The sequence below is a fragment of the Acomys russatus genome, chromosome 14 (genome assembly GCF_903995435.1).
Source record: "Acomys russatus chromosome 14, mAcoRus1.1, whole genome shotgun sequence".
In the NCBI taxonomy this organism is placed as follows: domain Eukaryota; kingdom Metazoa; phylum Chordata; class Mammalia; order Rodentia; family Muridae; genus Acomys; species Acomys russatus.
In genome coordinates, this window is record NC_067150.1 from 31,788,353 (window position 1) to 31,814,653 (window position 26,301).

The following is a 26,301-nucleotide window of genomic DNA, read 5'->3' on the forward strand; positions in this document are numbered from 1 at the left end:
GGATGCCAAGTATTCTCACTGAGGTCAGACTAGCTTGATTCTTTCCTTAACCGTCATCTTAGAATTACAGTTAAATAGAGCATTGGATTTTAATAAGCTCTTTACCGTTAACAAGCAAGAAAACTTCCTACATATTTGCTATAAAAATTTGTTGCATGGAATTCTGTCACACTATGGTTTCTAGGGGGTTGGGGAGTTTTTTAAATGATTATGCAGTACACTGTTGGGTTTTTTATTTTGTTTTCTCCTGGGATTAGTTTTGGGAAGACAAAGTAAAAAAATAATAATAAAATGTTCTTTGATTCTAGTAGTGATATGATGCTTTAAATTTAAAATATATGCTACTACTTGCTTCATACTTACTATATTACATTATGTTAATATTAGGCATATATAATTCAGAAATCTGAATATGTGCAATATAGGTACAGTCATAAACTCACATCAGCTCAGAATGTTTTGAAGGAGTCAGGGTATAAACAGATGCATATAAACATGATTAGCAGTACATGAATACACTTTGGTAAAAAGCACATTTATTAGGAAGATATTTTTCTTTGTACAAGCTTCACTAGTGCGTTTTTTACTTCCTTGTTCCTCAGACTGTATATCAGCGGGTTTAACATGGGAATCACTGTGGTATAAAACACTGAGGTCACTTTTTCATGGATGAGTGAATCATTAGAAGCGGGTTTCAGATACATGGACATGAGAGACCCATAAAATATAAGAACAGCTGTCAGGTGGGAGCTGCAGGTGCTAAAGGCTTTGGACCTGCCCTCCTTAGAGTGGATGTGGAGGATACTAGTCAGGATAAAGGCATATGAAATGATTATTGTCAGGCTGGTGGCTACCATGTTAAATCCACCAATGACAAAAATCAAAAGTTCATCAATGTAAGTGCTGGAGCAGGAGAGTTGAATAAGAGGGACGATGTCACAGAAATAATGTTTAATGATGTTGGATTTGCAGAAAGATAACCTTAATATACATCCTCCATGAATTACAGCATCCGTCAAGCCCACGGAGAAGACAGCAGCCACCACCAGAGAACAGACCCGAGGGGACATGATGACAGCATAGAGCAGTGGGCTGCAGATGGCCACATAACGATCATAGGCCATGGCAGCCAGCATGTAGCATTCAGAAATGACAAAAACACAGAAGAAGAACAGCTGAGTCATACAATTAGAATAAGAGATAGTTTTATCCCTGCTCACAAACCCCACCAGCATTTTGGGTGTAACAACAGAAGAGTAGCAGAAGTCTAAAAAAGACAAACTACTGAGGAAATAGTACATGGGGGTATGAAGTTGAGGGCTCAGCTTGATGACTGCAATCATGCCAAGATTTCCCACCATGGTGACTGTGTAAATGCCCAAGAAGAGGCAGAAAAGGGGCAGCTGAAGCGCTGGCTCCTCAGTTAACCCCAACAAAAGAAACTCGGTCACTGTGGAGTGATTGTGGACGCTCATTCTTCTCTGAGAAATTTGTAGTGATGATGGAAAAACAAAAAGTCAAATGAGGGAGAATCCAAGTTGATCTCTGGTCTTCCAGAGCCCAGGTGTTCCTAGCTGTGAAAACAAAAACTTTATGTCATAAAATTGAAAAAACAAGCGTGTACATCAGGAAGTCAGTACACATCTACCTACCTATCATCACTTGTATGAGTCACCAAGAGGCTTCACCATCTCCTGATGTGGCTCCTCCTGGCAAAGGACAAAACATTATACATCAAAATCTGGGACAGGACTGATGGTGGGGAACGTGAAATCATTCTCCTGAAGCAAGTCAGTAGAAGTACGGAAGCAAGAGGCTGAGGGGAAGAAAATTATCAAAAGCATATGTGACCGTGTCTCACGCTGCTTACCCTACACACAAGTTGCTGCTATTACCATAAAGTTGAAGGTGTTTAGGGTTTTGTTTGGTGTTTTTTTTTTCCTTCTGCTTTTTTAAATAATATTTTTATATATGCATTTATATTATTACACATAAGTAAAAGAAACTACATAAAGCAAGAAGAACCATGAGACAATCAGGAATTGCATTAATGTTACATTCATAGTGTTTTGGCTATTTGTATTTGACAACCTTGAAGAAAACCAAGATAGGAAAAGGTTTTCCTAGTGATTTGGTTTTTCTGCCTTCTAGGTTTCCAGAATTTAAGAAGAATACTAGCTAACTGGAAATAGTAAGATCTTTTGCATGAAATGAGTGCTCAAGTATCACTTATCAGCAGCACTTGCTGAGTTACACAGAAAGTTCTTCTGTTCTCATGAAGGTCTATATAGCATAAAATATTTCCAAATGTATGTAGTGTTAGGCCACTTGGAAACTTTTACATTTGTATATACTTTGTAGTGTGACTCAGGAAACAAGTTCTCATGTGTGTGCAGTTTGTTAACATTGATTTTATGTGGTTTTCCTGATGGGAAATTTATTCTTCACACTTCATGGGTCATGGTAGAAAGCTGACCTCACAAAGCCATTTCAGCTTTCTTGGTCTCCGCTACTGTCTGGGGTAAGACTCTCTTCATAGCAGCAGTGAGTGCTTCCACTATTGGAACATCAGCAACCCACATATCGGGATTTCTGCCTGGATGCTTCCAAACAGCACTTCTTGTCTACTCTTATGCTCTCAAGAAAAGCTAAGATGGTACCATTCTGGAGTGGCCTGTCCTCAGGTCAAGCAAGGCCTTGTCTCTGAGGTCTGACTTCTCTTTCCTTGGTTCTGTGCTAACCATAGAGCTCTGTGTGGACTCTCACAACATCCCTCTCAGGCTTGTATCTATCGTTTTTCTCAACCTGTGCCTTTCTGGGTCTGCCTCCCTCCATGGCTCTTCAGGAAGCCACTCTATTTTGGTTACCACTCAGTTGCTAATACTAAGGACATTACACTTTACTTGGCAACGCAAACTTCCTAAGATGCAAGAATTCTTATTTCCCAGCAGCCTCCATCTTTCTGAAGAAGAGGAACTTCATGATATTCAACAGGTGTTCTCTTAGTGGGACCCAACTATATGAAGCACACATCTTTTGTTATCAAAAGCAAGTATGTGTGCCCAGTTGCCCTCGGCCTGTTTCTTTCCCGTTATCCCCTACCAGTTAGGATGCTCATGTGCAGAGTACTCCTAGCAATAGTATAGAAAGACAAATAAAGGAGTATTCAACAAGATTCATATTCCTGGGTTTTATTTTGCCTTTAATCTCATGGGTGTTTCCATTCCCGTTTTAATCTGCCCTGAGTGTCACACACACTAAGCATTCTCAGTGTGTACCTAATCTTTCCACACTAACCACTAGTCTTACTGGTCTTTCTATCAAAGTACAATAGCTTTTGTATTTTCAGTTTCTTCTTTTGTTCATGTGTCCTACATATTTCTGCCTTCTGTGCAAACCAGTTAGTTCATTTTTTTTTTATTCTTCCTAATATCCATGGCAGTTCTAGGTTTATGTCCTCTCTATTCAGCATGATCCATTGCCCACCAACATCAACATCAGTTGGGAAACTCTTAGGAAAAATCTTGAAATACATAGTATATTTCACACTTATGAGGCATATCAAATCAAAGTAGCTACACTTAAAGTACTCAGTAGCCACTTATAGATAGAGGCTATCCTCCTGTAGGTACATTTTCTCTAAGCCTGAAGTCTCAATATGAATGCACAGAGTAGCAGAAGTCACAGTGTTATGTTCTGAACACATCTCTAAGACTCACGGGCAAGCCACTGATTCATAATGGAGTCTTTGTGAATGTTTTATCTATAAAACTTGGAAATACTGAAAAGCACTCTTGTTTAAGCTAAAGAAGACCAAAAATCTGAACAGACTCTAACACTATAAGGTCTGCAAAATATGTTTTTGAAAGTCAGTCTAACAGCATCTTCTCTCCACTCCTGCCACTGACTCAGTGGGGCACAAATATGCTAAGACTCTAGAGCTCATAGGGGCGATCACAAGAGGCCATGTAAGCATCATAATTCTGAAACTCACCTTCTTCCTCCCGGTGGCTGTAGATGAGGATCTCTTCCCTTTTCCTACCTCTTTAAGAAGTAAAGATGGATTAATTCTACCTTCTTCCTTAACTGTTTAAACAACAGACAACAAGATGCTAAGAGCTTTATTCTTAGTTCAAGCATGATTTAAATATAGAAACATAAAGACACGTCATCCCTGGGGCTTCCTCTCTCCTGTGGCTCAGCAGCCTGTGTATTTGTAAGAACTGGTCCCAAGCACACTGTACATCATGCCATGCATCCGCCATAAATTACGCACACCAAGCAAGGCTTCCAAACACTCCTTAGAGCTTTTGTAACCGTCTGGGTTTGATAGCCTACCCAACACATACCCTACTGGGACATGCTGTTGAATAAGGACACATCCTAGGAAGCGCCTGTGTTCCTCATTACTATAGAGTATAGTAGATTACAAATGATACCTTTAAAGGTAGAGTGGATTTACTTAAGCTGAGGGGACCATGTGATATTTGGGATATAGATAAAGATATGAACAGAGAAACTAAGACACAGAAAATATAAGAATGCATAAAGGTCATCAGCAAGGTTTAGTACTTCCTGGATAAAAGAACTGGTTCCATGTTTCCAGATCTGATAACCATGAAAGCAACTTTCCCCACGAACACACAGACATGGCCTCGAGTTCCTAGGCGTCAGTCTCTGGGATAGCTGGTAGAATGCTTTGTTTGGATGAGCCCTTTTTAGGTGACCTTAAAACAGTACCTGAACTTCAAACTTCTGAAATTTCAGGAGAAAACAACTAAAACTGGCTTTGGAAATATTTATGACTTATAATCAGTTATGAAGTGTCTACTACATGAAAACCAGAAATGCTAGAGCATGGAGAAAAAAATAAATAAATTGTAGCCCTTCCTTATATCACTTTGGTGTTAAACTGTGTCCTGAAATCAACCTATATTCTTAGGAAACATGCCTTTGGGATCATCTAAATCCCCTTAATTGTCCACTCTTTGAGGTGGTGTCTATTGTAGAACTTCTTCCAGTACAGGAACACACACACAGACACACACACACACACGCAGTGTTTATCTTTCTGATTCTGGATCATTTTGCTTAACAATAATCTCCACTTGCATCAATTTTTTCTGAAAATACCATTTCTTTCTTTTTCACAGTTGAGAAAAATTTCAATTTTAATATGTACCATGTTTTCCTCACCCATGTATCTCTTGATAATCATGTAGGCTGGTACTGGTTCTTAACTATTGTAAAAAAAAAAAAGTTATTGACAATGGTGTTGCCTAAAAAGAGTGAGACATTACAGAAAGTACCAAAAATGGAGAAAAATAAAAAATAATTTCTCAATAATGAAAGTGTTCAAAATTTTAATTAAATAAAGATAATAAGAGTCTGACAAAATAAAAGAAACTTTTCACAATTGTAAACTCAAAATGTCACTAAAAGCATAATAGAAAGGATAGGAAAGGAGAAAAGGAGAAGAAAGAAAGAAAGAAAGAAAGAAAGAAAGAAAGAAAGAAAGAAAGAAAGAAAAGAGACTACAAAATGTTGAAAACAGTATATGAAAAAAATCAAATGAGCATGTGAAGGAGAATGAAAAATAAAGATATGCAATAAAGGAAAATTACCACTAAAAGTATAGTGAAAAGAGAAATGAGAGTCACCAGAGGGGGGAAAAAAAGGAAGGAAGGATTTGTTAGCAGAGCTTCCTTTTGGGTCTTTGCAACTTGGAGGGTGGCACCAATCACATGCATGAGACAGGGGAGAATGTCAGTTGAACTTGGAAACCCCTGTCTTTCCTGTGGCTTCTGCAGCATCTGTGCCTCTATTGGACAAGTGTCTGATGTTTTCCAAAATGACCAAAGCTCCAGCTCCAGCACGTATGCTCTCACATGAACTCTCTCTAAAGAATATCTAGGACTCAGAAGAGGAGCAAATAATCCAGTCATGTGAGAACACAAGGAGAAGGTATCCTGAGAGTAATAGAGTTCTGAAGGGGTCAAAGAAATATTAAACAAATATTTTGTTAGTCCTTGGACTCAAATAGGAAACACCAATGCTAGGAAACAACAGGGGGCGGAAATCTATATCTGTACTTACCAAAATGAAATCAGATATGAACAATTTGGTTTATTGTAGAGGACGAAAAGGACTTGGGCACAAAGATAAACACTAGTGAGGCCAAGAAAGTTAAACATACAGGCTTACCTCTTCCACGGAGTGAGGTGTGAAGCTGCTCTTCCTCGAATGTCAGGAGTGATGTAGTTTTACAACCTTTTGGTCTTCACTGTCTGATGAGACAGGCTCAGTCCATACCACCCACAATTTTATGTTTTTGCTTATCCCAGACCCTTTCCCCCTAAATCTTCAGCATTGCTTTTCGACCAAAAACAATTCCACTCTTATGAGTAATGTCATTTGTGCTTTACAACAGCTTAAGTGACTTCTATGTTATCTTAGGGCCAGGCAATGCTGACACAAACAGGCATTATGCTTACCTCAACCGAGCTCCCTAGACCCAAATTCTTGGGCACTATCAATGAGTCAACAGTATCCACTCTTGTGAAAGATGCCAAATGTGCTTTGTAAAGAATCTCAATGTAAACATGTCTTAAATTGTTGTGCATTGGGTGGGGCTGGGTTATTTGTTATCTGAATACCTTTTTCCAAAATTGTGCTGTGCTTAAATATGGCTAAGGTAAAATGATCTGGGCCAGACTCTAAAAGTCATGGCCTGGCACAGGTTAAAGTAAAATCACATGAATGAATGAGTTTCATTCATACCTCACCCTGAATGTTTTTTTTTTCCCAGCCTGATGTAAAGCCTGCAGGGAAATCACCAGTTTATCCTACAAGAATCGGAGGTGGTTGTGGCCAGAAAATATTTGTTTATTTTTTAAATTATTACCCTAATCACCTATCCCACTTCCATTTGGCCTCCTAGCACATTGCAAGGAGATCTAGTCTAGATTATTAGCCATTGAACTATACACAGTATAATAATGGTTATAAAAGCATTTTCATATCTGCCTATCATGAGTGTATGCATATGTGTTCTTTCATTATGCAAGTAGCTAGTTTGTGAGTAAAAATTATTTGTGATTTGCTGTACAATATCAAGTAGAAGCTAGCTGACTGGGAAGAATAAGCTGATCAAAGACATAAATATTCACTGAATTACAGAGTCAGGAAATCTTACAGCATAGCAAAGTCCATCACCATATGAGGAAATCCTAGTATAAAGGAATTTGTTCCTATCTCAGGAAGATACTTTGATAAGAAACAAAAGAATTCAAAGACTATATAGCATAAAATACATCTGGCTGCAAGTATATACATGCTCCATAAACATGTGCAGTGTGGATACTGTTTGCTCATTAACATTTTCTTCACTTAGCCCCAGCAGGCAGAGGAGAAGATCCTTCATGTAAGTCCCACATGATCCATGTTGAACATTTGTGAGTTTTTTTATTTGTCAGAATTTACAGATACAGGAGACCTTGTATAAATAACTTAGGATACATATTCTTCAAATTAGAGTCAGACTATCCAGGCATCAGAGAGAGAGAGAAGACTGTTGCTATAGGACCTCTAGTCACCAGGCCAAAATGTATTTATCATGGATCCAAAGAAGACAGACATCACCCTTCCACTGTAAGGTGAAAGAAAATAATACCTGGATAAGAAGCCTAGAAACAGTACAAGTAAAAACTCCCCTACAAGATTCCAGGGTTATAAAAGTTCAGAAGTTTATTGTAATTCACTAGACCTTATGATTCTTGAAATTATCACTAGGTCACAGAGGCAACTACACAACTCAGTAAGAACAGAGATACTAATTTAGATTAGTGATCACTTCATCTTTCTTATAGTCTCTAAGGCTAGTATAATTTGGAAAGACTTAATTGTCTCAATGGGAATACATCCAATTATTTGAAGGTGAATCCTGGAGTCATTAATGCCATGCTATTATCATTTCTATTTTCTAAGACTACTATGAAAGGAAAACACTTTGATATGATGTGTTTGATGTGTGGGTATAATTATAAATGGATTTCCATTTCTGAAACTAGCCTTTCGTGGACATCTTAGTCAGAGCTTCTTTTGCTGTGACAAAATACAATGTCCGAAAACAAATTGGGGAGAAAATAATTTATTTCATCTTACACTTCCAGGTAACAATCCATCACTGACCTAGGCCCAGGGTGGGAACTCAGAGACAAGAAATGAAGCAGCCTGCCCCTTGCTGGCCACAGTGCTCAAGAGAGCTGGCCCTGCCCCTCACCTGGGCAATTAGGAAGAGTTGGCTGTGGTGGCATTGGCTCAGGAGAGTCGATAGACTGACCAGTTCAGCTACCTGGCCCAGATCCATGACTTTGAGCTGGCCAATCCAATCATCTACCCCATCTATAAGCTGTTGGAGCATGCGATGACCTAGTCCTGTAGAACAAAAGCTGCAGTATGACTCAGAGCAACAGCAGGATATCCAAGGGGAATCTCAGTGAGGGCCCAGTATTGATGGGATAACAGAAGCTGGAGCAGTGAAACAGAACAATGGCTCCTCGCAATGAACATTTACAAGTAAAGCTGTTTGGGCAAAGGGGTACATTGTGACACAGCAGCTTCCACAGAGAGATGGTTAGTTGGTTGGTTACTGTTGTTTCCTGTTTGGGTCATTTTGCTCATTGTTTTTTCTCCTGTGGTGATTTACAAGGGTTGGGGGATGATGTGGAAGGAATGAGAAATAAGTGGGATGGGGTGCACTATGCGAAATTGACAAAGAACCAATAAAAATTTTTTGTTTAAAAAAAATGAAATGAAGTAGAAGCCAACGATGAACACTTATTGACTTCCTATTCATGGCTTGATCAGCCTGCTTTCTTACACCCAGGACCATGATCCCAGGGTGCCATGACACCCAAAAGGCTGGGCTCTCCAAAATCAATCACTAATTGAGAAAACATCCTACAGCTTGCCTATAGCCAGGTCTTACCGTGACATTTTCTCAGTTGAGATTCTCTTCTGTCAGACAACTCTACCGTGTATCAAGTTGACATAAAACTAGCAAGCATGGTGGGGTTTGATCTTAAGGATGATATGATTTATTATACATAGCATGTTCCTCTTATGAACCTTACTAATCTTGACATCTAAATAATTTTAAAAATCACATATTTATAACATTGAGACAGAAGAGGATCATGGAAAATGGGGATGGAGAGAAATGACAGAGAGAGAGAGAGAGAGTAAGTACAGAATATGCAGACATACTCATGACTTTTAACTTTTCAATACCTAGAGCTCTATGCTTTTCAGTAAGAATGGATTTTTGGCAGCTGCTCACCAACTAGAGTTTATTTTATTGTTTGAGGATTTCATAAGTGACATAAATACAACTTAATGAGGCCATTTGGTATTGTTCATATGTGTATGTGTTGAGACCTGATGACTTACGATTGTATGACTTATCAGAGGGTTCATGCCTGAAAAAGGTCAGGCATCCCTCTCAGCGGCGATTAGTCATCTGACTTCTTCCTCTAGAGAAGTTGAGGACTCACAGGTTGAGACTTCTTTGGCAAACCTCTATCTCCAAAAATATTTACATTATGATTCATACCAGCAGCAAAATTACAGTTATGAAGTATCAACAACAGTAATTTTATGATTGAGATCATGATTAGGAGGGTTGAGAACCACTGATCTAGATAGAGGAAGGGCCTTGTGAGGTTTACCCCATCCACACTAAAATGTCAACCGGTGATGTCATTGTGAAGGTCTCGTATAGGTAACCATATTGTTGAGAACTCATGGGTACAGCTTCTTTGTCACATATATAAGACACTATCTCACAGCAGAAATCCTGGTCCTCTACCTCTTATGACCTTTCTGTCACATTTTCCAAGATGTTCCCTGAGCCCTAGGTGTAGTGGTTGTGTTGTAGATGTATCAGTCAGGTTGAGCATTTCTTGATCAGTTATTCTCTGCATTTTGGTCAATTGTAATTTAAAAGAAAAAAAAATCTTCTTTGATTAGGGGTAAGAACTACATGTATCTTTGAACGTAAGAATAAGTATTTAGAATATGGTTACACATGTACTGGTTTAGAAAAGTGGTAGAAGTAGGTTCTCTTTAGAGTCCCTGACCTCACCAGATGCAGGAAGTTAACAAGGTTTATATAGTATCAGCCATGAATTTCCTCCTACTGAGTGGGCTTTAAGTTCAATTAGAGAGTTGTTGGTACCCTCAAGGCAGAGGTGCCACTATTGCACCTTGGGGAATATCTTGCCATGCTTATTGTTATGGTTCATAGATTTTATACTGAAGTAAGAATGTTGGTTGCTTTACTCTCTTGTCAGTTTGAATCATACCTTCACACACTATGAGAACTAGTCCTCAAGGTAGAAGCTTCTAGAATAATTTTTAATCAAATGTCATTGGAATTCAATTCTATGATCACAATTATTTTATCTCTTGAGTTTTATCCTACATTTCTTCTGGTATAACATCCTAGAATATAATGCTGTCATGAAAGCAAAGAATAAGATAGAGGACCACACTGAAATAATAAAGAAAGAAAGTAAAATAAATGGGCAATAAAATGAAAAATATTAAAATGAAAAATATAGACAACCAATAAAATAATGAAAAATAATTCCAAAAATGTTCAACATTCTTAGCCGTGAATGAAATGGGAATCAAAACTATACAGAGATCTCGTTTCACCACTGTCAGAATGGCTACCAAGTAAACAACAAATACTGGCAAGAGTACAGGAAGTGGGTGTGGAGAGATGACTCAGCATTTAAGACAGCTCAGGGACCTAAAGTAAAACCAAACACTACTGTTCTTAAATTGGGGGACGGGAAGTGCTTACTTCTGACGACCATTCTCCTACACTCATAGATCAAGCCTTGCTCAGCCATCATTCAAGAAGCTTCTTCTTGCAGCAGATGAGAACAAATACAGAGATCCACACACAACCAGATATTATGCAGAGTGAGAGACCTTGGAACACTCAGCCTTAAACGGTATGTCTCCCTCTAATCCCTCCTCAGGTCTCAGGGAACCCTACAGAAGAGAAGGTGGAAAGAGTGTAAGAGCTAACAGGAATCAAGACACCAAGGAAACAAGATTTACAAAATAAACAGAGCCCGGGCACATATGAACTCATGAAGGGAGCATGCACAGTGCCTTCACAGGTCTGCACCAGATGGAACTCTACAGTTGAAAGAAGAATGGAACACATGGTCCCACCCCTAGCCCAGAAGCAATCTCCACTCAATAACCACTTGTAAGTGAATATTTGGTTTCCTCCAAGAGAATCTCACTGGAGAAACAGACTACTTTTAAGGGCAGGCTGCATGCCCAGTAGTAGATGGTCAACGAAAAATGAACTTAAAGAAATCACGGAAGGTTCATGCTCTTATGTCATGTTGGGGATCTTCCTCTTTTTATTTCATTTATATATTTTTCCCTCTTTTTACCCTACCTACCCTTTGACAGTCAAAGGATTTGTGGCTGGACTGGTGTTCTGGTTTCTCTTTCGATGGCCTGTAGAGTACCTTCCGGCACCAAAGAAAATGTAGAGTTTTCTAACTCTACTAGAAGGTAGAGTTAAAGGTTCCACCAAGACCCCAGCTCAGAGTCTCTACATTCAATAAGCTGGGCATGTGTTGTCCTTGGCAATAATGTCCTCTCCCCTGTGCCTCCCGCCCCCCACTGCCCACTGTCAATTTGTGGAGGGAAAACCTTTCTTACAACATCAGCCTGAGTTATGTGAAGATCTCCACAGGAGATCCAACAATCCCCACCACTGGAAACCTTGCCTGGCTACAAAAGCTGGCCATCTCAGATTCCATATCCAAGTTCTAACCCTTACTTTTATCAAAATTACAGTCTTCCCTGGCAGTTTTCTTTCTTTCTTTCTTTCTTTTCTTTATAGTTATATAGGGCATCTAATGCTTGTTTAAACAGAAAATGCCTCAACTTAGGCTTTCATTTTCTCCATAATTGTTTAAGATACTTTCAATATCATCACTGACAATCCAATTATCAAATTCAATGATCTGCATTCAAACTTCCACTTAATTTAGTAATTTACCTGTAACAATTTAAGGTACTGCTCAATCCCTGTAGCTTCTCAAAATAAAAAGAAGAGTGAAGTCCAAAGATTCCTAGCATGAAGAAATAATGAAATGGAAAAGCCAGACATCTCAATTGGATATTATACATTGCATGCATATGGCAAATTATGACTCAGTTCCTCTGTAAATATCTGTAATTGTATAGTGATTAAAATCTTAAAAAAAAAAAACAGATTAAGCTGTAACTTCTTTTTAATTCCACAACAATATAATACCTCATTTTACATCTCTAACCATTCTTTCTCTTCAGTTTTTTCATAAATGCTGTGCTACTGGTCACATTCTTTATATTACTGTATAATATACAGTATACTGTAAAATATACCGTATAATATACAATAATATACAGCATACATTCTTCAGTTTCAAAAAGACATCCCTAGGCTGAACTGATTCTTCTTGTCAATCGTATACCTATAAGCACTGTATTAGTTATTTCTCACTGTTGTGACCAAATGCAACTTACTGAAGAAAGAGTTTTGAATTACGGTACCAGAGGGAGTCGCATGGGAGCATATGGCAGGAGCTAGAAGCTGGGAGACCATGTCTTCAACCACACAAAGGAGAAAGACAGCCGAAAATGAAGCAAGGCTATAAACTCTCAAAGCTGAACCTCCTAAAAGTTCCTTAACCTTCCTCATCCAAGGCAGTTGAGCCGTGCAACCAGGGGAGCTGGCCCAGAGCAAGAGCGAGGTTGAGTTGTGTCGGAACCCCGAAAATCTCATCTTGAGATCGGCAGTAGTAAGGACCACTCCTCCCTGTTCTGGGTCTGCATGCCTGAATGCGCGGAGCCTTGTGGCCCGAACCTCTGCCATCCTTGAAGTAGCCTTGTGAGCCCCACCTCAGCCGTCCTTGAGGTAGCCTTGGGACCTCCATTTCTGCCATCCTTGAGGTACTCATGAAGCCTGGTGGGCAGGTTTCAGGTTAAAACTCCCTATTTCTTTACAAGGACACATTGAGACAGCACCCGGACTTCCTCTTCAGACAAATTAAGCATTCCCAGCACCTCAGCCCCAGCCAATGATGTACACTCATCCCAAAATCCCCCTACCCACTTCCCCAAGGTTTATATAACCTTATGGCCCCCAGTGAAAGAGAGCTATTTCACTAAAAACCATTTTGAAGAAGAAAGGCTGTCTCTCGGGCAGCCTTCGCTTTCACCGTTTCAAGCAATGGCCTTCCAGGACCTTCTTGTAGTAACTCCGGAACTGAAACATATTGCCTGGCCTCAATAGTCCTGAAACCATGAAGGAAGAACCCATGTCCCCTTCACTCTTGCATCTTCTGTGCCTTAAAAGGCAACACTACATGAGTGATGCTGCCAAGTTCAGCTGTCAACTTGAGATGGACCCCCACCCATTTAATCACATTAGCAGCTGTTTTGTACGCAGTTGCTTTCTGGCAACAGAAAAACCCTTAATTAGATTTGCCTTCACAAGCTGGAACCTTCGCTAGATGAGGGTCTTGACACCCTTGGTATCCTTCCCGTTGTTCTGGTATAGAACAAGCGGCCTCTCCTTAATGACACAAATCATTTTAACAACTATAGACTCTCTGTCTCAGTACATTCCTTGGCTATAGCATTACATTTCTTCATTCTCTTTTCTCTCCAAACTGTATGTTTTATCTTTGTCTGTGCCCCATGTGTTCTTTTTTATTATGACCTACACAAGATGTATAAACAGCCCGTATATTCAGAGGTATGCAGTGTTAAAAATGTCCTCCACCAAATAAATTAGTCCATTGCTTTTTAATTTAGACTAAGGTAAAAATTTCAAGACATAGGCAGAAAGTTTCCAGGTTCTAAGTCAAAATGTTACCTCTAGCCCAGTTACTAAAGATCTCACTCCTCTCTGTAATCCCTTGTGCCAGACCTCCATAATCCAAATTATTCTAAGTACTGTCTTCTAGGCTCCCACTAGAATGGCCCATTAAACTGGTTTTCAGTTCCTAGATTCTTAAATTTCTTTTATTGCAACTGCGTTTCCATCAGTTTCTGCTCAGTGCCACTACCCTTAAATACCAACATAGGTGGTTCCCTGGAGTACTTCCCAGTAAACTGCCTTCATGCAGATTTACCCATAATTCCTGTCTTAAAGACCCAAGGGAACACAGTGGCAATTGCTCAGGTACAATTTACCATTTGCTAGACTTTCCTCAAGTGCTCTACATTTGAAGTCTTTGCTGATATAGAGTTTTTTTTTTTTCAATAAAATCCTTATATCATAAAAATTATTACTTCTAAAACTGCATCATTATTGAGTGACAGAGCCAAGACTTAAACTTAAGATAATAAGTCTGTTCTCTTAACCATAAGCCTTACTGTTTAGATTAAATCTAATCCTGAGCATTGTCTTTTCAAAGTTAAAACTATAAGGGAAATACATTAATACCAAATAATATGTAGCCAGTTCTGGGATTATGTGTTTGAAGCAAATAAAGAAGCCCAAAGAAAGTGTCCTGTGGTGAAATTTTAAAAAAAAAATAGAAAACTTGAGTGAGTAGGCCTACATGTGTCTGTCTGTACAGGTCTTCTGCATATATATTGTAGCTACTGACTTTGTATTTTTATGGGATTTTTTCCTGTGAAAATGAGTGGGTCTCTTTATCTTGTGCCTGCTCTTGATATTCTTTTCCTCCTGTTGGACTGACATGTCTAACTTCAACATGAAAGTTTTTGCTTCATCTTATTGAACTTTATTTTTTCATGTTTGGTTGTTGTCTCTTAGAAGCTTGTACTTTTCTAATGAGAAAGAAAAGGACTGGATTCTGAGGGGAGGCAGAAAGGAACTGGAAGAAATAGGAAAGAGAAAACTGTAATTAGGATATTGTGTATAAGAAAATAATATTTTCAATATAAAGTTAAAAATAGGAGTAAAGAAGCATTTGAAGAGTTTTCTTAGCTCAGCAAAAGGCATTTAAGGAGTTTTAGAACAACCCTCAATGCAACCTAGTACGTACCATGGTTTTCTTCTCAAGCACTCCTCGAAATGTTTTCTCTGTCAAATTACGAAGGTAGTTCTGACAAGAAATTATTCTTATGCCCTATAGAGGACAGTGGAATGAATTACCAGTGTACCAGGACATTTTTTTTTTTGAGTTTCAAAGCTTGAGTCTCCCTAGAAAATTAATTAGACTTCCTTGAGAAACTACATTGAAGACCTGAGGTTCTACAACAAATCCAAAATGTCTAATGGTCATTTCCTCTTACAGTGCCAACTAAGTGAGCCCTCATCCAAAAGACCTTAAGGCTTTTCACAAACTTCAGCCTGTGTCAAGCCCAGGACCAGCATTCTGATTGAAATATGGGACCTCTTTAGTTATACCTGTCATAAGTCTTTGAAGCTGTGATATCAGACCTCATCACATTATAGGTCTCTCAAAAACCCTTTGTATAGCTTGGTTGTTCCAATGCCTTAGGTCCCCAGGTCAAGGGTCAAACCAACAGACCGAGAATTCCATGGCAGTTTGTTGCTCTGACAACAGTCTGCCCTTCCTGTAAGAATGGTAAAGGGAGGAAGCTATCTTTTCTGCTTTACAGGTTACGTCAGCTTCTGCTTCTACTGATGTCTCTCCCAACACCTCTGCAATCAATGAACATCCAGATTTTATCCTTCATCTTCTGACTGATCAAATCAAAGACTTGTGAAACATTGATGGTAGTCTCTGGTAGAAATTTATGCCCACAGTGATGAGCATTCCAAACAGAAGTATCCAGGCTGTCAACATATTCTGCTCCTCTGGGGCTATAGTTCTCTTGGTAGTAGGACTCATCATGGAAAACTGGGTGGAATTGGTTCCCAAAGTCAGAAAGGATAAGACTACCCACAGTCCATGGATGGGATGCTGTCCTTCCTTTTGGCCTGAAGGTCAGAACTATATATTATGGAAAGTAGGGGCTGGAGGGGAAATCTCAGGGTTCCTTGACTTCCATCATCTGATCAACTTACCCATTATTCCTGGGAGCAACTTTCTCAGGCAACTGTAAGCCATTTACTCTAAAATTTCACCATTTAGCTGTTTGGGAGGAAAGACTAGAGTCTCGCTGATTTAAGCACTGAACATTTTTTTTTTTTTTTTTTTTTGGTCTTTTTGAGACAGGATTTTTCTGTGTAGCTCTGACTGTTCTGGAACTCACTCTGTAGACTGATCTGCCCTCCAATTCATAGGGATCCAACTGCCTCTTGCCTCAAAAGTGCAGGGATTATGGGTATGCACCACCCAGCTTTTGATAACCCTAGGCAGTAGCAGTAAGGTAGCCAGCACAAGTAGACACGAGGAGTATGAAGAAAATAACTGGCCAAAGGAAAATGGATTTTAGCATCCTAGGAGCAGACGGGGCGGATTAAGGTACTTAACAACCCATGAGTTATAAAGAAGCCTACCAAAGACACTAAATTTCTGCTGGTTCAGTATTCTCCAATACACTGCCTCTTTATTCTTTACTCCCTTTGTCTTGTCTGTATTCTGATTTATTTTAGACCCTCATGAAGGTTTGACGTAGACAATTGTGGAAATCAGTCTGGAAGAAATGTCTAGCCTTCTCTCAATACAGCTTCTGCTTCCCAACAGAGAGCCTGAGTACGGTCCAACACATGATGAGGGCGACCCTCAACATCTCCGTCTATATAAACTTGATCATAGGTCTGCAGTTCACTTCTATGATTTCTCAAAATAAGTGTGTACACCTCCTTACTGGCTTCCTGTGTTTCTTCACAGGTAACTTCCTGGCCCCACTGGTCTAGATGGAAGTTGCAATGAGCTAGTGGGTTTCCAGCCTGCAATCTTTAAATAGCTAGCCTTTCCAATTCTCTAACTGAAGGGTGTATACTGTTCCTAAAATAGCTTTATCACTCTATAGAATAACTGTGCTGGCCAGGATAGGTTGGGAAGTAAGGTGAATGGGAGTGAAGACTTTGACTAATGGGTTTAAACTTCCTGAAAGGAGAGAGAAAACTTTCCTCTTCCTTTTGGACACTAGGTTGCCTTTTGTTCTATGCAATCACTATGTATCATCACAAGCTAAAAAAAGGTCAATATGTGTACTTCAATAGTTACAAGATCCGCTGGATGGTGTTCACTGTCTACTTAGCCATCACCCTGTTACTTTCCTGTGGTGAGTATCCCCTGAAGAGAGATAAGAGTCAATTAATCCCCAGAGAGAGGAGTATGAAATAAGAAAATGGAGAGTCAAAGAGAAGATGCCAAAGCCCCTACTTTAAATGGTGAGAATCACCTGGACTAGCTATCTAAGTGTAGTTCTTAGAAGCAGAAATCTAAAATTTGACGTGGTAGTTTATGCCTGCCTCCAAGGGCATTCCTCTTCTTCTCTTTTTCAGTATTTTCAGTACCTTTCCAACTTTAAGGGTGAAAGTCTATGAAAGTCACCGTCAAGGACAGTGGCTGAGAATAGTGTTCAATTATGTTTGGTGTCAAAGCAGTTAAAACATAGCCAACCGTAGTAGCTGATACCAGAGGGGCCCGCTGAAGACAAGAGGTCCCCTTCTCCTTCTCCTGGGAAGTATCAGAATTTCATAAAAATTGTACCTCCTTCCCCCAAGGAACCCAGACAGAAACACACATTCATTCATAATGAGCCCTCCCTAGGGAGCTGAGAATCATGGAAGTTACCGTGGCTACATTCCACTTCCTCCAACTAAAGTGTTCTTCTCCTGAATGACTCCAGATAGCTGGAAAGTGTTCACAAAGCTCAATGGTCAGAGTCTTCTAAGTATTTGGAGGGAAGTAGCCCTACACCTCTGCATGGTACACTAATTCTGCTCCCTTACTTCTCTGTCCCTAGGTATCTTCTGTTTCATACAGTGCACAAATAAATGTACCTGCTTAAAAGTCTGTACACCTAACAGAAATAGTAGCAGAAGAGTGACTGGGAGCTCGATCCAAGTTATTTCACTTCCAGAGCGCACCACAATGCCTCGGAGCATCGTCCATGTGCACTCTGTGACCTCAAAGACGGACAAATCACACGTCCAAGCACGCCGTGTGACCTGGGCTTTATGACTTGACAATATGTACCTTTCAGTACTACCCGCCCATTGCTATAGAAGTAGCTGTGTGTGTGTTTGTGTGTGTGCACATACACAATTATTTCATCTGTGTTTGGCATTATGAATATCTATGAGCACATTGAGGTCAATGAAAAGATTCAGAAAATGTCACATTTTAAATATTGACCTGATAAACCATTTCCTCTATATTTGTTATTAATACAAAAACTTTAAATAAATAGTACTTGCTGCAGTGTTAACTCTATAACAGTATAGAATATGCTTTTATTTTACTGTGTAATACTTTGAACATATTGCTGGGAAGACAAAGCAATATGATAAACACCTGTGGACACATCACTCCATTTTCTGACATTTCAAAATTATGCCCTTTCTTATTATTCCCACTATTTCCATTGGAATATTTTTTATTAAAATGATGTTCTTCTAGACATTTTCTTAATCTCATCACTGTTTCCCATAATAAAACATTTTTTTTTAGAACGGCTTCCTCGTGGTTTTACATTATGTTCTCATTTCTACTTTAATGCCTCTGTATAGCTGATGTCGAACTTTTCAAATGTTTGAAAAAAATGGTATAGATGTTAAAAAAAAAAAAAAAAACATGATGGCAAACATAAGCTAGGAGAGGACCATGAGGGAAACTAGAGGAAGTTTATCACCTCAGCAAAACAAGTGTCTTGAATCAGCTTTGCTACAGCAATGTGGCAAAATCACATAATAAGTCACTAATGGCAGCATTTCCTGTTTAGAGAAAGTATGTAAACAAGAACTAAACTTTTCTGAAGATGCTTCATCTGTATTAACTGAAGCATCACATTATGTTTGTGGAAAGGCAGAATGCTTGAGACAAGTGCTAAACTATTTGGGGCTATTTTACACCCCATTAATCACTATTTACAACAATGAATCAAGCCTAACATTTTTGAGACTACAAGACAAACCTCACTCAATGAATTACTAAGTCACTTATAGATATGCAATGCAAGACGTGAATGCCCTATCATGTACATGTAAGTGTATATATGTATTATATATGTGTGTGTAATACATATTGATAACTGTGTTTTAAATATATATACATATATAATATATGTATATATATATAATACATGTGTATTTTTACATATCTTGTAGGGAAAGCATTGGTGCTCTGCTGTGTTACATCTGTGTAAGCAACCAATTGATTAAGCACCCCCATCCTGTTACCCAACTAGTTCTTACAGGGTCTCCCAAATAAATTTCATACTTTTGTGCTCTCTGTAGTGTTAGGGGTTGTTCTGGTATTATGCATTCTGATGCTAATTACTGACTCCTAAGATCTAGTTGCTGCCCAGATAAGCACATTCTCGTGTATACCTGTCCTTGTTGTATAAGCCTTGCCTAAAAAAGAAGTCATGGGCCCCATCTCCATCTGCAGTCCTGGAGCCAGACAGCCACTGGGGAATAGCAGGTAAGAGGCCTCCCCCAACTCCTGGCCTACTAAAGCCCAGTTGCAGAGGCACAGTCTGACCTGGGCCCTCTGGGCTCCATCACGGCAAGGGGCTCCACGTTCCAGCTTCCAGGTATGTCCTATCTCCTGGAATCCAATCCCCACCTGCAATCCCAGAGACCAACAGCCATCAGGGAACAACAGAGCCTGCATGCAGAGGTGTGATCTGCCCCAGGCCATCTGCCCCAGATTGCACCTCCCCACCCCCAGTATGTTCTACTCTCTATCTCCTGGGCACACTCCATTTGCCAGGCCAGGTCTCCACTTGCAGTCTGGGAGACAGGCAAGTATCAGACATCAACAGTCCCAGGGACCAGCAACCATCAGGGAACAGCACCAACCATCAGGAAGCAGCAGAGACAAGCCATCATCAGGGTCCAACAGTTCCCCACCTGCCCCATTTTCTGGACTCCTTCTCCCTCTGCAATACCGGAGACCAGCAGCCATCAGAGACTACCACTCCTCCCTGTATCTCTGGAGGCCCGCTACCACCCAGGAAGACCTAAAAGAAATGGACAATTTTCTTAATAGATTTCATTTACCAAAGTTAAATCATTAACAGGTAAACAGTTTAAACAGTCCTATAAGTCCTAAGGAAATAGAAGCAATCATCAAAAGCCTCTCAACCAAAAAAAGCTCAGAGCCAGATGGTTTCAGCGCAGAATTCCACCAGACTTTCAAAGAAGACCTAATAGCAATACTCCTCAAACTATTACATAAAAGAGAAACAGGAAGGAACATTACCAAACTCATTCTATGAAGCCACAATCACCCTGATACCCAAACCACACAAAGACTCAACAAAGAAAGAGAATTTCAGACTACTTTCACTCATGAACATTGATGGAAAAAATATTCAATAAAATACTCGCAAACTGAATCCAAGAACTCACTAAATATATCATCTACCATGATCAAGCAGGCCTCATCCCAGAATGCAGGGATGGTTCAACTTGAAAATCTACTAATATAATCCACCATATAAACAAGCTGAAAGAAAAAAATCATGTTATCATCTTATTAGATGAAAAAAAAAAAAAGCCTTTCACAAAATACAACACGTCTTCATGATAAAAGTCTTGGAGAGATCATGGATACAAGGCCCATACCTAAACATAAAAAGGCTGTATATAGAAAGCTGGTAGCCAGCATCAAATCAAATGTTGCTTGTCATTTTCTCCCATGTCTCTACATTGTAGTGCACTGCTCTATGACTGTTCTTTAATGTATTGTTTTATGGCTCATCTTTTACTACCTAAGGTAACCAATTTATGAAACTTAAATAAGGGATATTTTTGTCTTCAAGTCTACTCAGTTCTTCTTTAAAGACATTTTCCACAGGCTTGCTGTCTAAGAAGTGATTTTCAGCAGTAGTTTTCGTTATTCTTATTATTTAATGTAATCATGATTTGAGGCATCAACTATATTTTTTAAATATATCTAAACATCGCACCAAACTTTGGATGCTGGAGTAGCAAAATAATAGCTACCAGCCTGGTGATAATAGTGTGCAATCCATCAATATAGTTTACCTCAGGGCCATGGAAGACTGAATAGACAAAAAGGAAATGGTACCTTAAATATTAAAGATGATTTGAAGTTAACAAGAACATGGATGGAACAATGGAACAGATAACAGGCAGCTAAATATGAATATATTGCTAGACCTCTAAGGTTTTTGTGTTATCGATCAAGGAAAGAAAGAGGAAATGAACGTTAATTCTATATTCTCTATATTGTAGAGTATGTTGTTTGTGCAGAAGTTTATTATCTGGGCATGCAAACATTGGAAAGGGAGATAATACTCAAAACATTTGTGATGAACAAATTTTTATTAGCACCTAAGCCTTATTTCAATCCTTAGGGCCCTTTGGGTTTTCTGATAACTTAAAATTCTGAGAACCTCCATTTCTAACACATTTGAAGGTTACTAGAAAAATAGGAAAATATGTCATATCATGTTACTGTCATTTTTCAAACGACAATTCCTCAAGTATCCTAGACTTTCTCCTCCTTGTTGCTATACCACTTGTTTTTCCATGGGCAAATGGCTGCAATCTAAAGATAGCAAAAAAAAAAAAAATTTAAACATAATCAAGGAAGCACAATGAAAATATTTTTTTTCTCTACAGAAATTCTAGAGATCAAAAGCTGAAGCAATTTCTTCTTAAATAAGATAACAGTATTCCAAGGTTTGGTGACTGTTTTCCTGGTAGGGCAGATCTTAGTGCCTACAAAGGCCACTGCTTGTAGGAAACAAGCCAGCACACACTGATGATGGAAAGGTCCAGATACTAAGCTAGAAAGCACCACTGAACACAGTTTAGCAAACAACTGAAAAGCTGATGACTAGTGGAAGGTGTTAACAGAGTAGGTGGTACAGATCTTCATCTCACCCACATATCTCAAGAACTACACTTTTCTTACTTTGCCTATTACAGTGGGCCACCAGAGATTTAACTCTTACAAAATCTGAACAGAAGAAGCAGAAGACTTGAGAATACCATATACAGTGGGGACTTGTAAGGCTTAAAAGGGAGGAGGCTCATTTAAAATATTTGTCTCCTCTTATACACCACGTGAATACACATCCCACATTCACAGCCCTTACTGGACAGGGAAAAAAAAAAAACCTGACCAGTGAAATATCAGAACTTAAAATTAAGAGATTTTCTACAAACTGAATAAAATTAGAGATATTTACATGAACTGTAATAAGGTACCACATTATCACTTACATATGGGATCTAAAAAAAGTCAGCTTCATAAAACTTGAGTCTAGAGTGCTACTTACCAGAAGCCAGAAGTAGTTGATCAGTGAATACTAACTTACAGTTAGATAAGAAGAAGTTCAGTCAGATTTCAGTCAGGTAAGATGAATAAATTCAAGAAATCTGTTGTATCATGTAATGAGTAGAACTAAATTCTACATTTGCTACACTCTTTAAAAGGTTAAGATAATAAAAGTACTCTGCCTCTCCTTGTGCCAAAAAACAAGGTGTCTGTGAGTTACTACATACAATAATTAGCTAGATTTAATAATTTTCCAACATGTATATACATATACATGTATATATTTTAAAATAATATGTTGTATATATATATATGGTAAATACACATAATTTATGTCAAATTTTAAACAATCTTTTTAAGAAATGTTTGGAATTTGGTTGTTTTGGTGCTTCCGGGGGAAGAGGAAGCCAGTTTTCCAGGTGAGACTTGATAGGCTGTGATCATATGGCAGGGGAGAAGGACTCCTTCTGTCAAAGGTCTGGGGGAGGGGAATAGGGCAAAAGGAGGAGGAGGGGGAACGGGAAGATACAAGTGGAGGGATAACAATCAGGATGTAATCTGAATAAATTATTTTAAAAATAAAAAATAAGGTTATAAATAAAAAATAAAGAAATTGGAATGTGAGAGGGTTGACAAGAAGGCTCAGCCAATAGAGGCGCTGTCCAGCAAGCTTGGTGACCTGAGTTTAATTCCCAGTAGTCACATGGTATAAAATGAGAATTGACTCCCACAGTCTTCTCAACCTCTGCAGGTGTGCTGTAGCATACAAGATGGGGGTCAGGATGAAGAGAAGAGAATAATAGATAAATAAATGGATTGAAGTCTTTTTTTTTTACAGTTGTACTTTATGAAAAACATAACCAAGGCATCACTGGCAGAAGGTCCTTATTATAGTCTAGAGGCTCTTAGTTTGGGGTGTAAATGTTCTCTTTCCCTGAGAGGCATCACCTTTGCTTCTTTATGCCATCAGAATAGTAAGATTTCAAAGAGCCATGAAACAAATGACTCTAACTTGCCTCCAGTCATGAAAGTACTTCCCTTAATAGGCAACAGTCTTGATATGACTCAGATCAACCAAATCATAGAAAGACTGCACTGAAGTTGGACTTCAAGTTCAATAATAAGCAATATTGTTTCTCTGTCCATATCTTCCATAGACTCAAGGGACAAACCACAGCTGCTGTAGACAGCTGGTCACAAAACAAAGAATTTAGTTCATGAGTCCCAACCATCTCTCTGTTGGTTTCTATCTTAGGGACAAAGTTTGAAAGTTTGAGAGAAATGTATTATGCATAAATAAGCAACTATATTTTTATCAGTTATACGTTATGTCCTTGATGAAATAAATTTGCTGAGAAGGACTTTTGAGAGAAGTTGGCATTTGCAAACTTTAAGAATTCAGTAGCATGGCACCAGCCAAGGACAATATGTGCAGTAAACCTTGAACCCCTACCCAGATCTAGCCAATGGACAGGACATTCTCCACAGTTGAGTAGAGTGGAGAGTGGGCACTGACTTTCACACGAACTCTGGTGCCGCATATTTGACCATGTCCCCTGGATGGGGAGGCCTGGTGGCACTCAGAGGAAGGACAGCAGGTTACCAAAAAGAGAATTGCTACCCTATGAGCATATACAGGGGGAGGAGGTCCCCCTCAGTCACAGTCATAGGGGAGGGGAGTAAGGGGAAAATGGGAGGGAGGGAGGAATGGGAGGATACAAGGGATGGGATAACAATTGAGATGTAATATGAATAAATTAATAAAATATATTTTTTAAAAAGAAAGCAGGTTTAGCAGGCCATGAGGAACAAGTTAAAAAAAAAAAAGAATTCAGTAGCAATTAAATGCCAACTTTTAAACTGGAAAGGCATCAACTTTTGAGCAGAAGCAATCTCACACAACAAAAGACAGAAATTTCATCTAACAAAGAATAGCTTTCCATAAAATGGGGGCAAAGGAATCCCCTCTGGTGTAGCCACAGTGTATTACTGGCACAACTCTCTAAACTGTATACAAGTATTCTTGTATCCATAAATATTAATATGGCCTGAATGGTATAAATTTGTAATTAGCGTTTGAGTCCTGTGGCACGCTGAAGGAGTGTGTTATTGAAAGCATTATTCTTTGTGCAGAGAGGCAAACTACAAGCACAGAAAGCCAGAAGAGACCTGGCAGGGAGAGCACACAGCTGTTTCCTAGATACTGGTCGCATAACCACTGATAGTAATAAGAGCAGCTGATGGGAACAGCTGAGGGTAATGCAAATCGCTACAGATGAAAGAAGTACAATCTAGAAAAAGACTATTTCTGGGAAGCTTAGGAATCAGGGGATCTGTTACCTAGCCCTTGCATAAGGACCAAATACTTTGGGTTCCCATCATGCTCCACTTCCACTTAGTAGGGTCACAATCTGTGCCCTAAGTCAGGTCCAATCACCAGAGCCAAGTTAAAAGTGGAAAGCAGAAAATGGAGGTTTGTTCGATGTGTCCACATTGGTAAGAGAGAATAAGGAGATCCAATGAATACCCCCAGGTCTTCCCTCACCCCAGCCACTTTTACCAACGCCCCTGCCTACCTTTGACCCCTCTGTGTGGGCTTCATCATCCTGTGAGGTGATCTGACAAGTTAGTAGAACTATGTGAAATCTCTTTCTGGGAGGCGAAGCTCCCCCTCTGGCTGGAGCTTTTGTGCCCCGCCCCCAGCATGAGATTCCTGGGGGAAATTTCCACTTTTTTTTTTTTTTTTTTTTTTTTAGGGCCCATTGTCTCAATTGTCTGATAGTGAGATTGGGAGGCAAAAGTGTCTCTTTAGAATATCTTCATTTTCTTGCATCGCAAATTACAACAGACTCCAGCAAGTCAATATATTCTTCTCAGTTGTCTCAATTATAAAATACGGCGACAGTGTTGTGTGAGAGAGAATGGGAAGATCTGAGCTGTGGGTGCAGTGGTTCCAGAGAGATTCATTTGTAAAGTAGACATACTGCTCCAATACTTAGGAAAAACACCTACCACAGCCCAGAGAATCCTGAGCAGCCTGATAACAAAGCATCCTTGAAATCATCCAAGTGTATGAGGAAACTCTAGGCTCCAGGGTTTTTTTGTTTTGGTTTTGGTTTGGTTTTTTGGGTTTTTTTTTTTCCTTGCTTGCTTGCTTTCTTCCCACATCCCTGCAGACAGAGGTAATTGTAAAAGTTGTCTAGGTCAAACAAAGTCACGTGTGTCAAATGTGTGTGCATGTGTCCAGCTAGAACCCATGAAGGAAACATGCCTTTGTGCACCCAGAAACGTAGGAACTATTACAACCCCTTTCTGGAAGACTTTTACAAGCAGACACCCATAGTAACTTTTCCTAAGAACTTTCCAAACCACAGCTTGCTCATGAGTCATGGGATAGCTATCCCGGTGTATGAAACTACTTACCTAACACACTGTTAATGTTCTATTAGTGAGTGGACAATGAACTCCGGCTATAGGAATTTGTCACCAGCCTTCTCTTATTTCAAAACAAATTATTTGAACTCCTCTCCCTTGCATTTAAATGTTCCCTCTTGTCTCAGCTTCCTTAGATATGGTTCATCAGGCATTCATAGCATACATTATAATCTTTATTATATATATATATACATATACACACACATATGTGTGTATACATCTCTGCACATTGTTATTTAGGTTGACAAGATTAAATAAATCATACATCTCAGGCCTATATATAACATCAATGTCAAAACCCCAATCTACACAGACAGACCCTGTCTTGAAAAGCAAAAAAAACAACAACAACAAAATCAGACAGAGTGGAAGACCAGGTAGCTTAGTTTTACAATGAAGCTTAGTTGTTTAG

At 39.2% G+C, this 26,301-nt stretch overlaps 2 protein-coding genes across 2 annotated transcripts; one reads left to right on the top strand and one right to left on the bottom strand.

Annotated features, from left to right (window-relative positions):
• Nucleotides 1-539: 539 nt before the first annotated feature.
• Nucleotides 540-1,570, bottom strand: LOC127198024 (olfactory receptor 8D4). Its single transcript, XM_051155829.1, has one exon. The coding sequence runs from the start codon at nucleotides 1,473-1,475 to the stop codon at nucleotides 540-542; it is 936 nt and encodes a 311-aa protein (XP_051011786.1). The 5' UTR covers nucleotides 1,476-1,570.
• A 14,261-nt stretch (nucleotides 1,571-15,831) lies between these two features.
• Nucleotides 15,832-18,161, top strand: Tmem225 (transmembrane protein 225). The gene is made up of 4 exons (XM_051155830.1): nucleotides 15,832-16,009; nucleotides 16,713-16,859; nucleotides 17,122-17,256; nucleotides 17,944-18,161. The coding sequence occupies exons 1-4, from the start codon at nucleotides 15,832-15,834 to the stop codon at nucleotides 18,159-18,161; spliced, it is 678 nt and encodes a 225-aa protein (XP_051011787.1).
• Nucleotides 18,162-26,301: the final 8,140 nt, after the last annotated feature.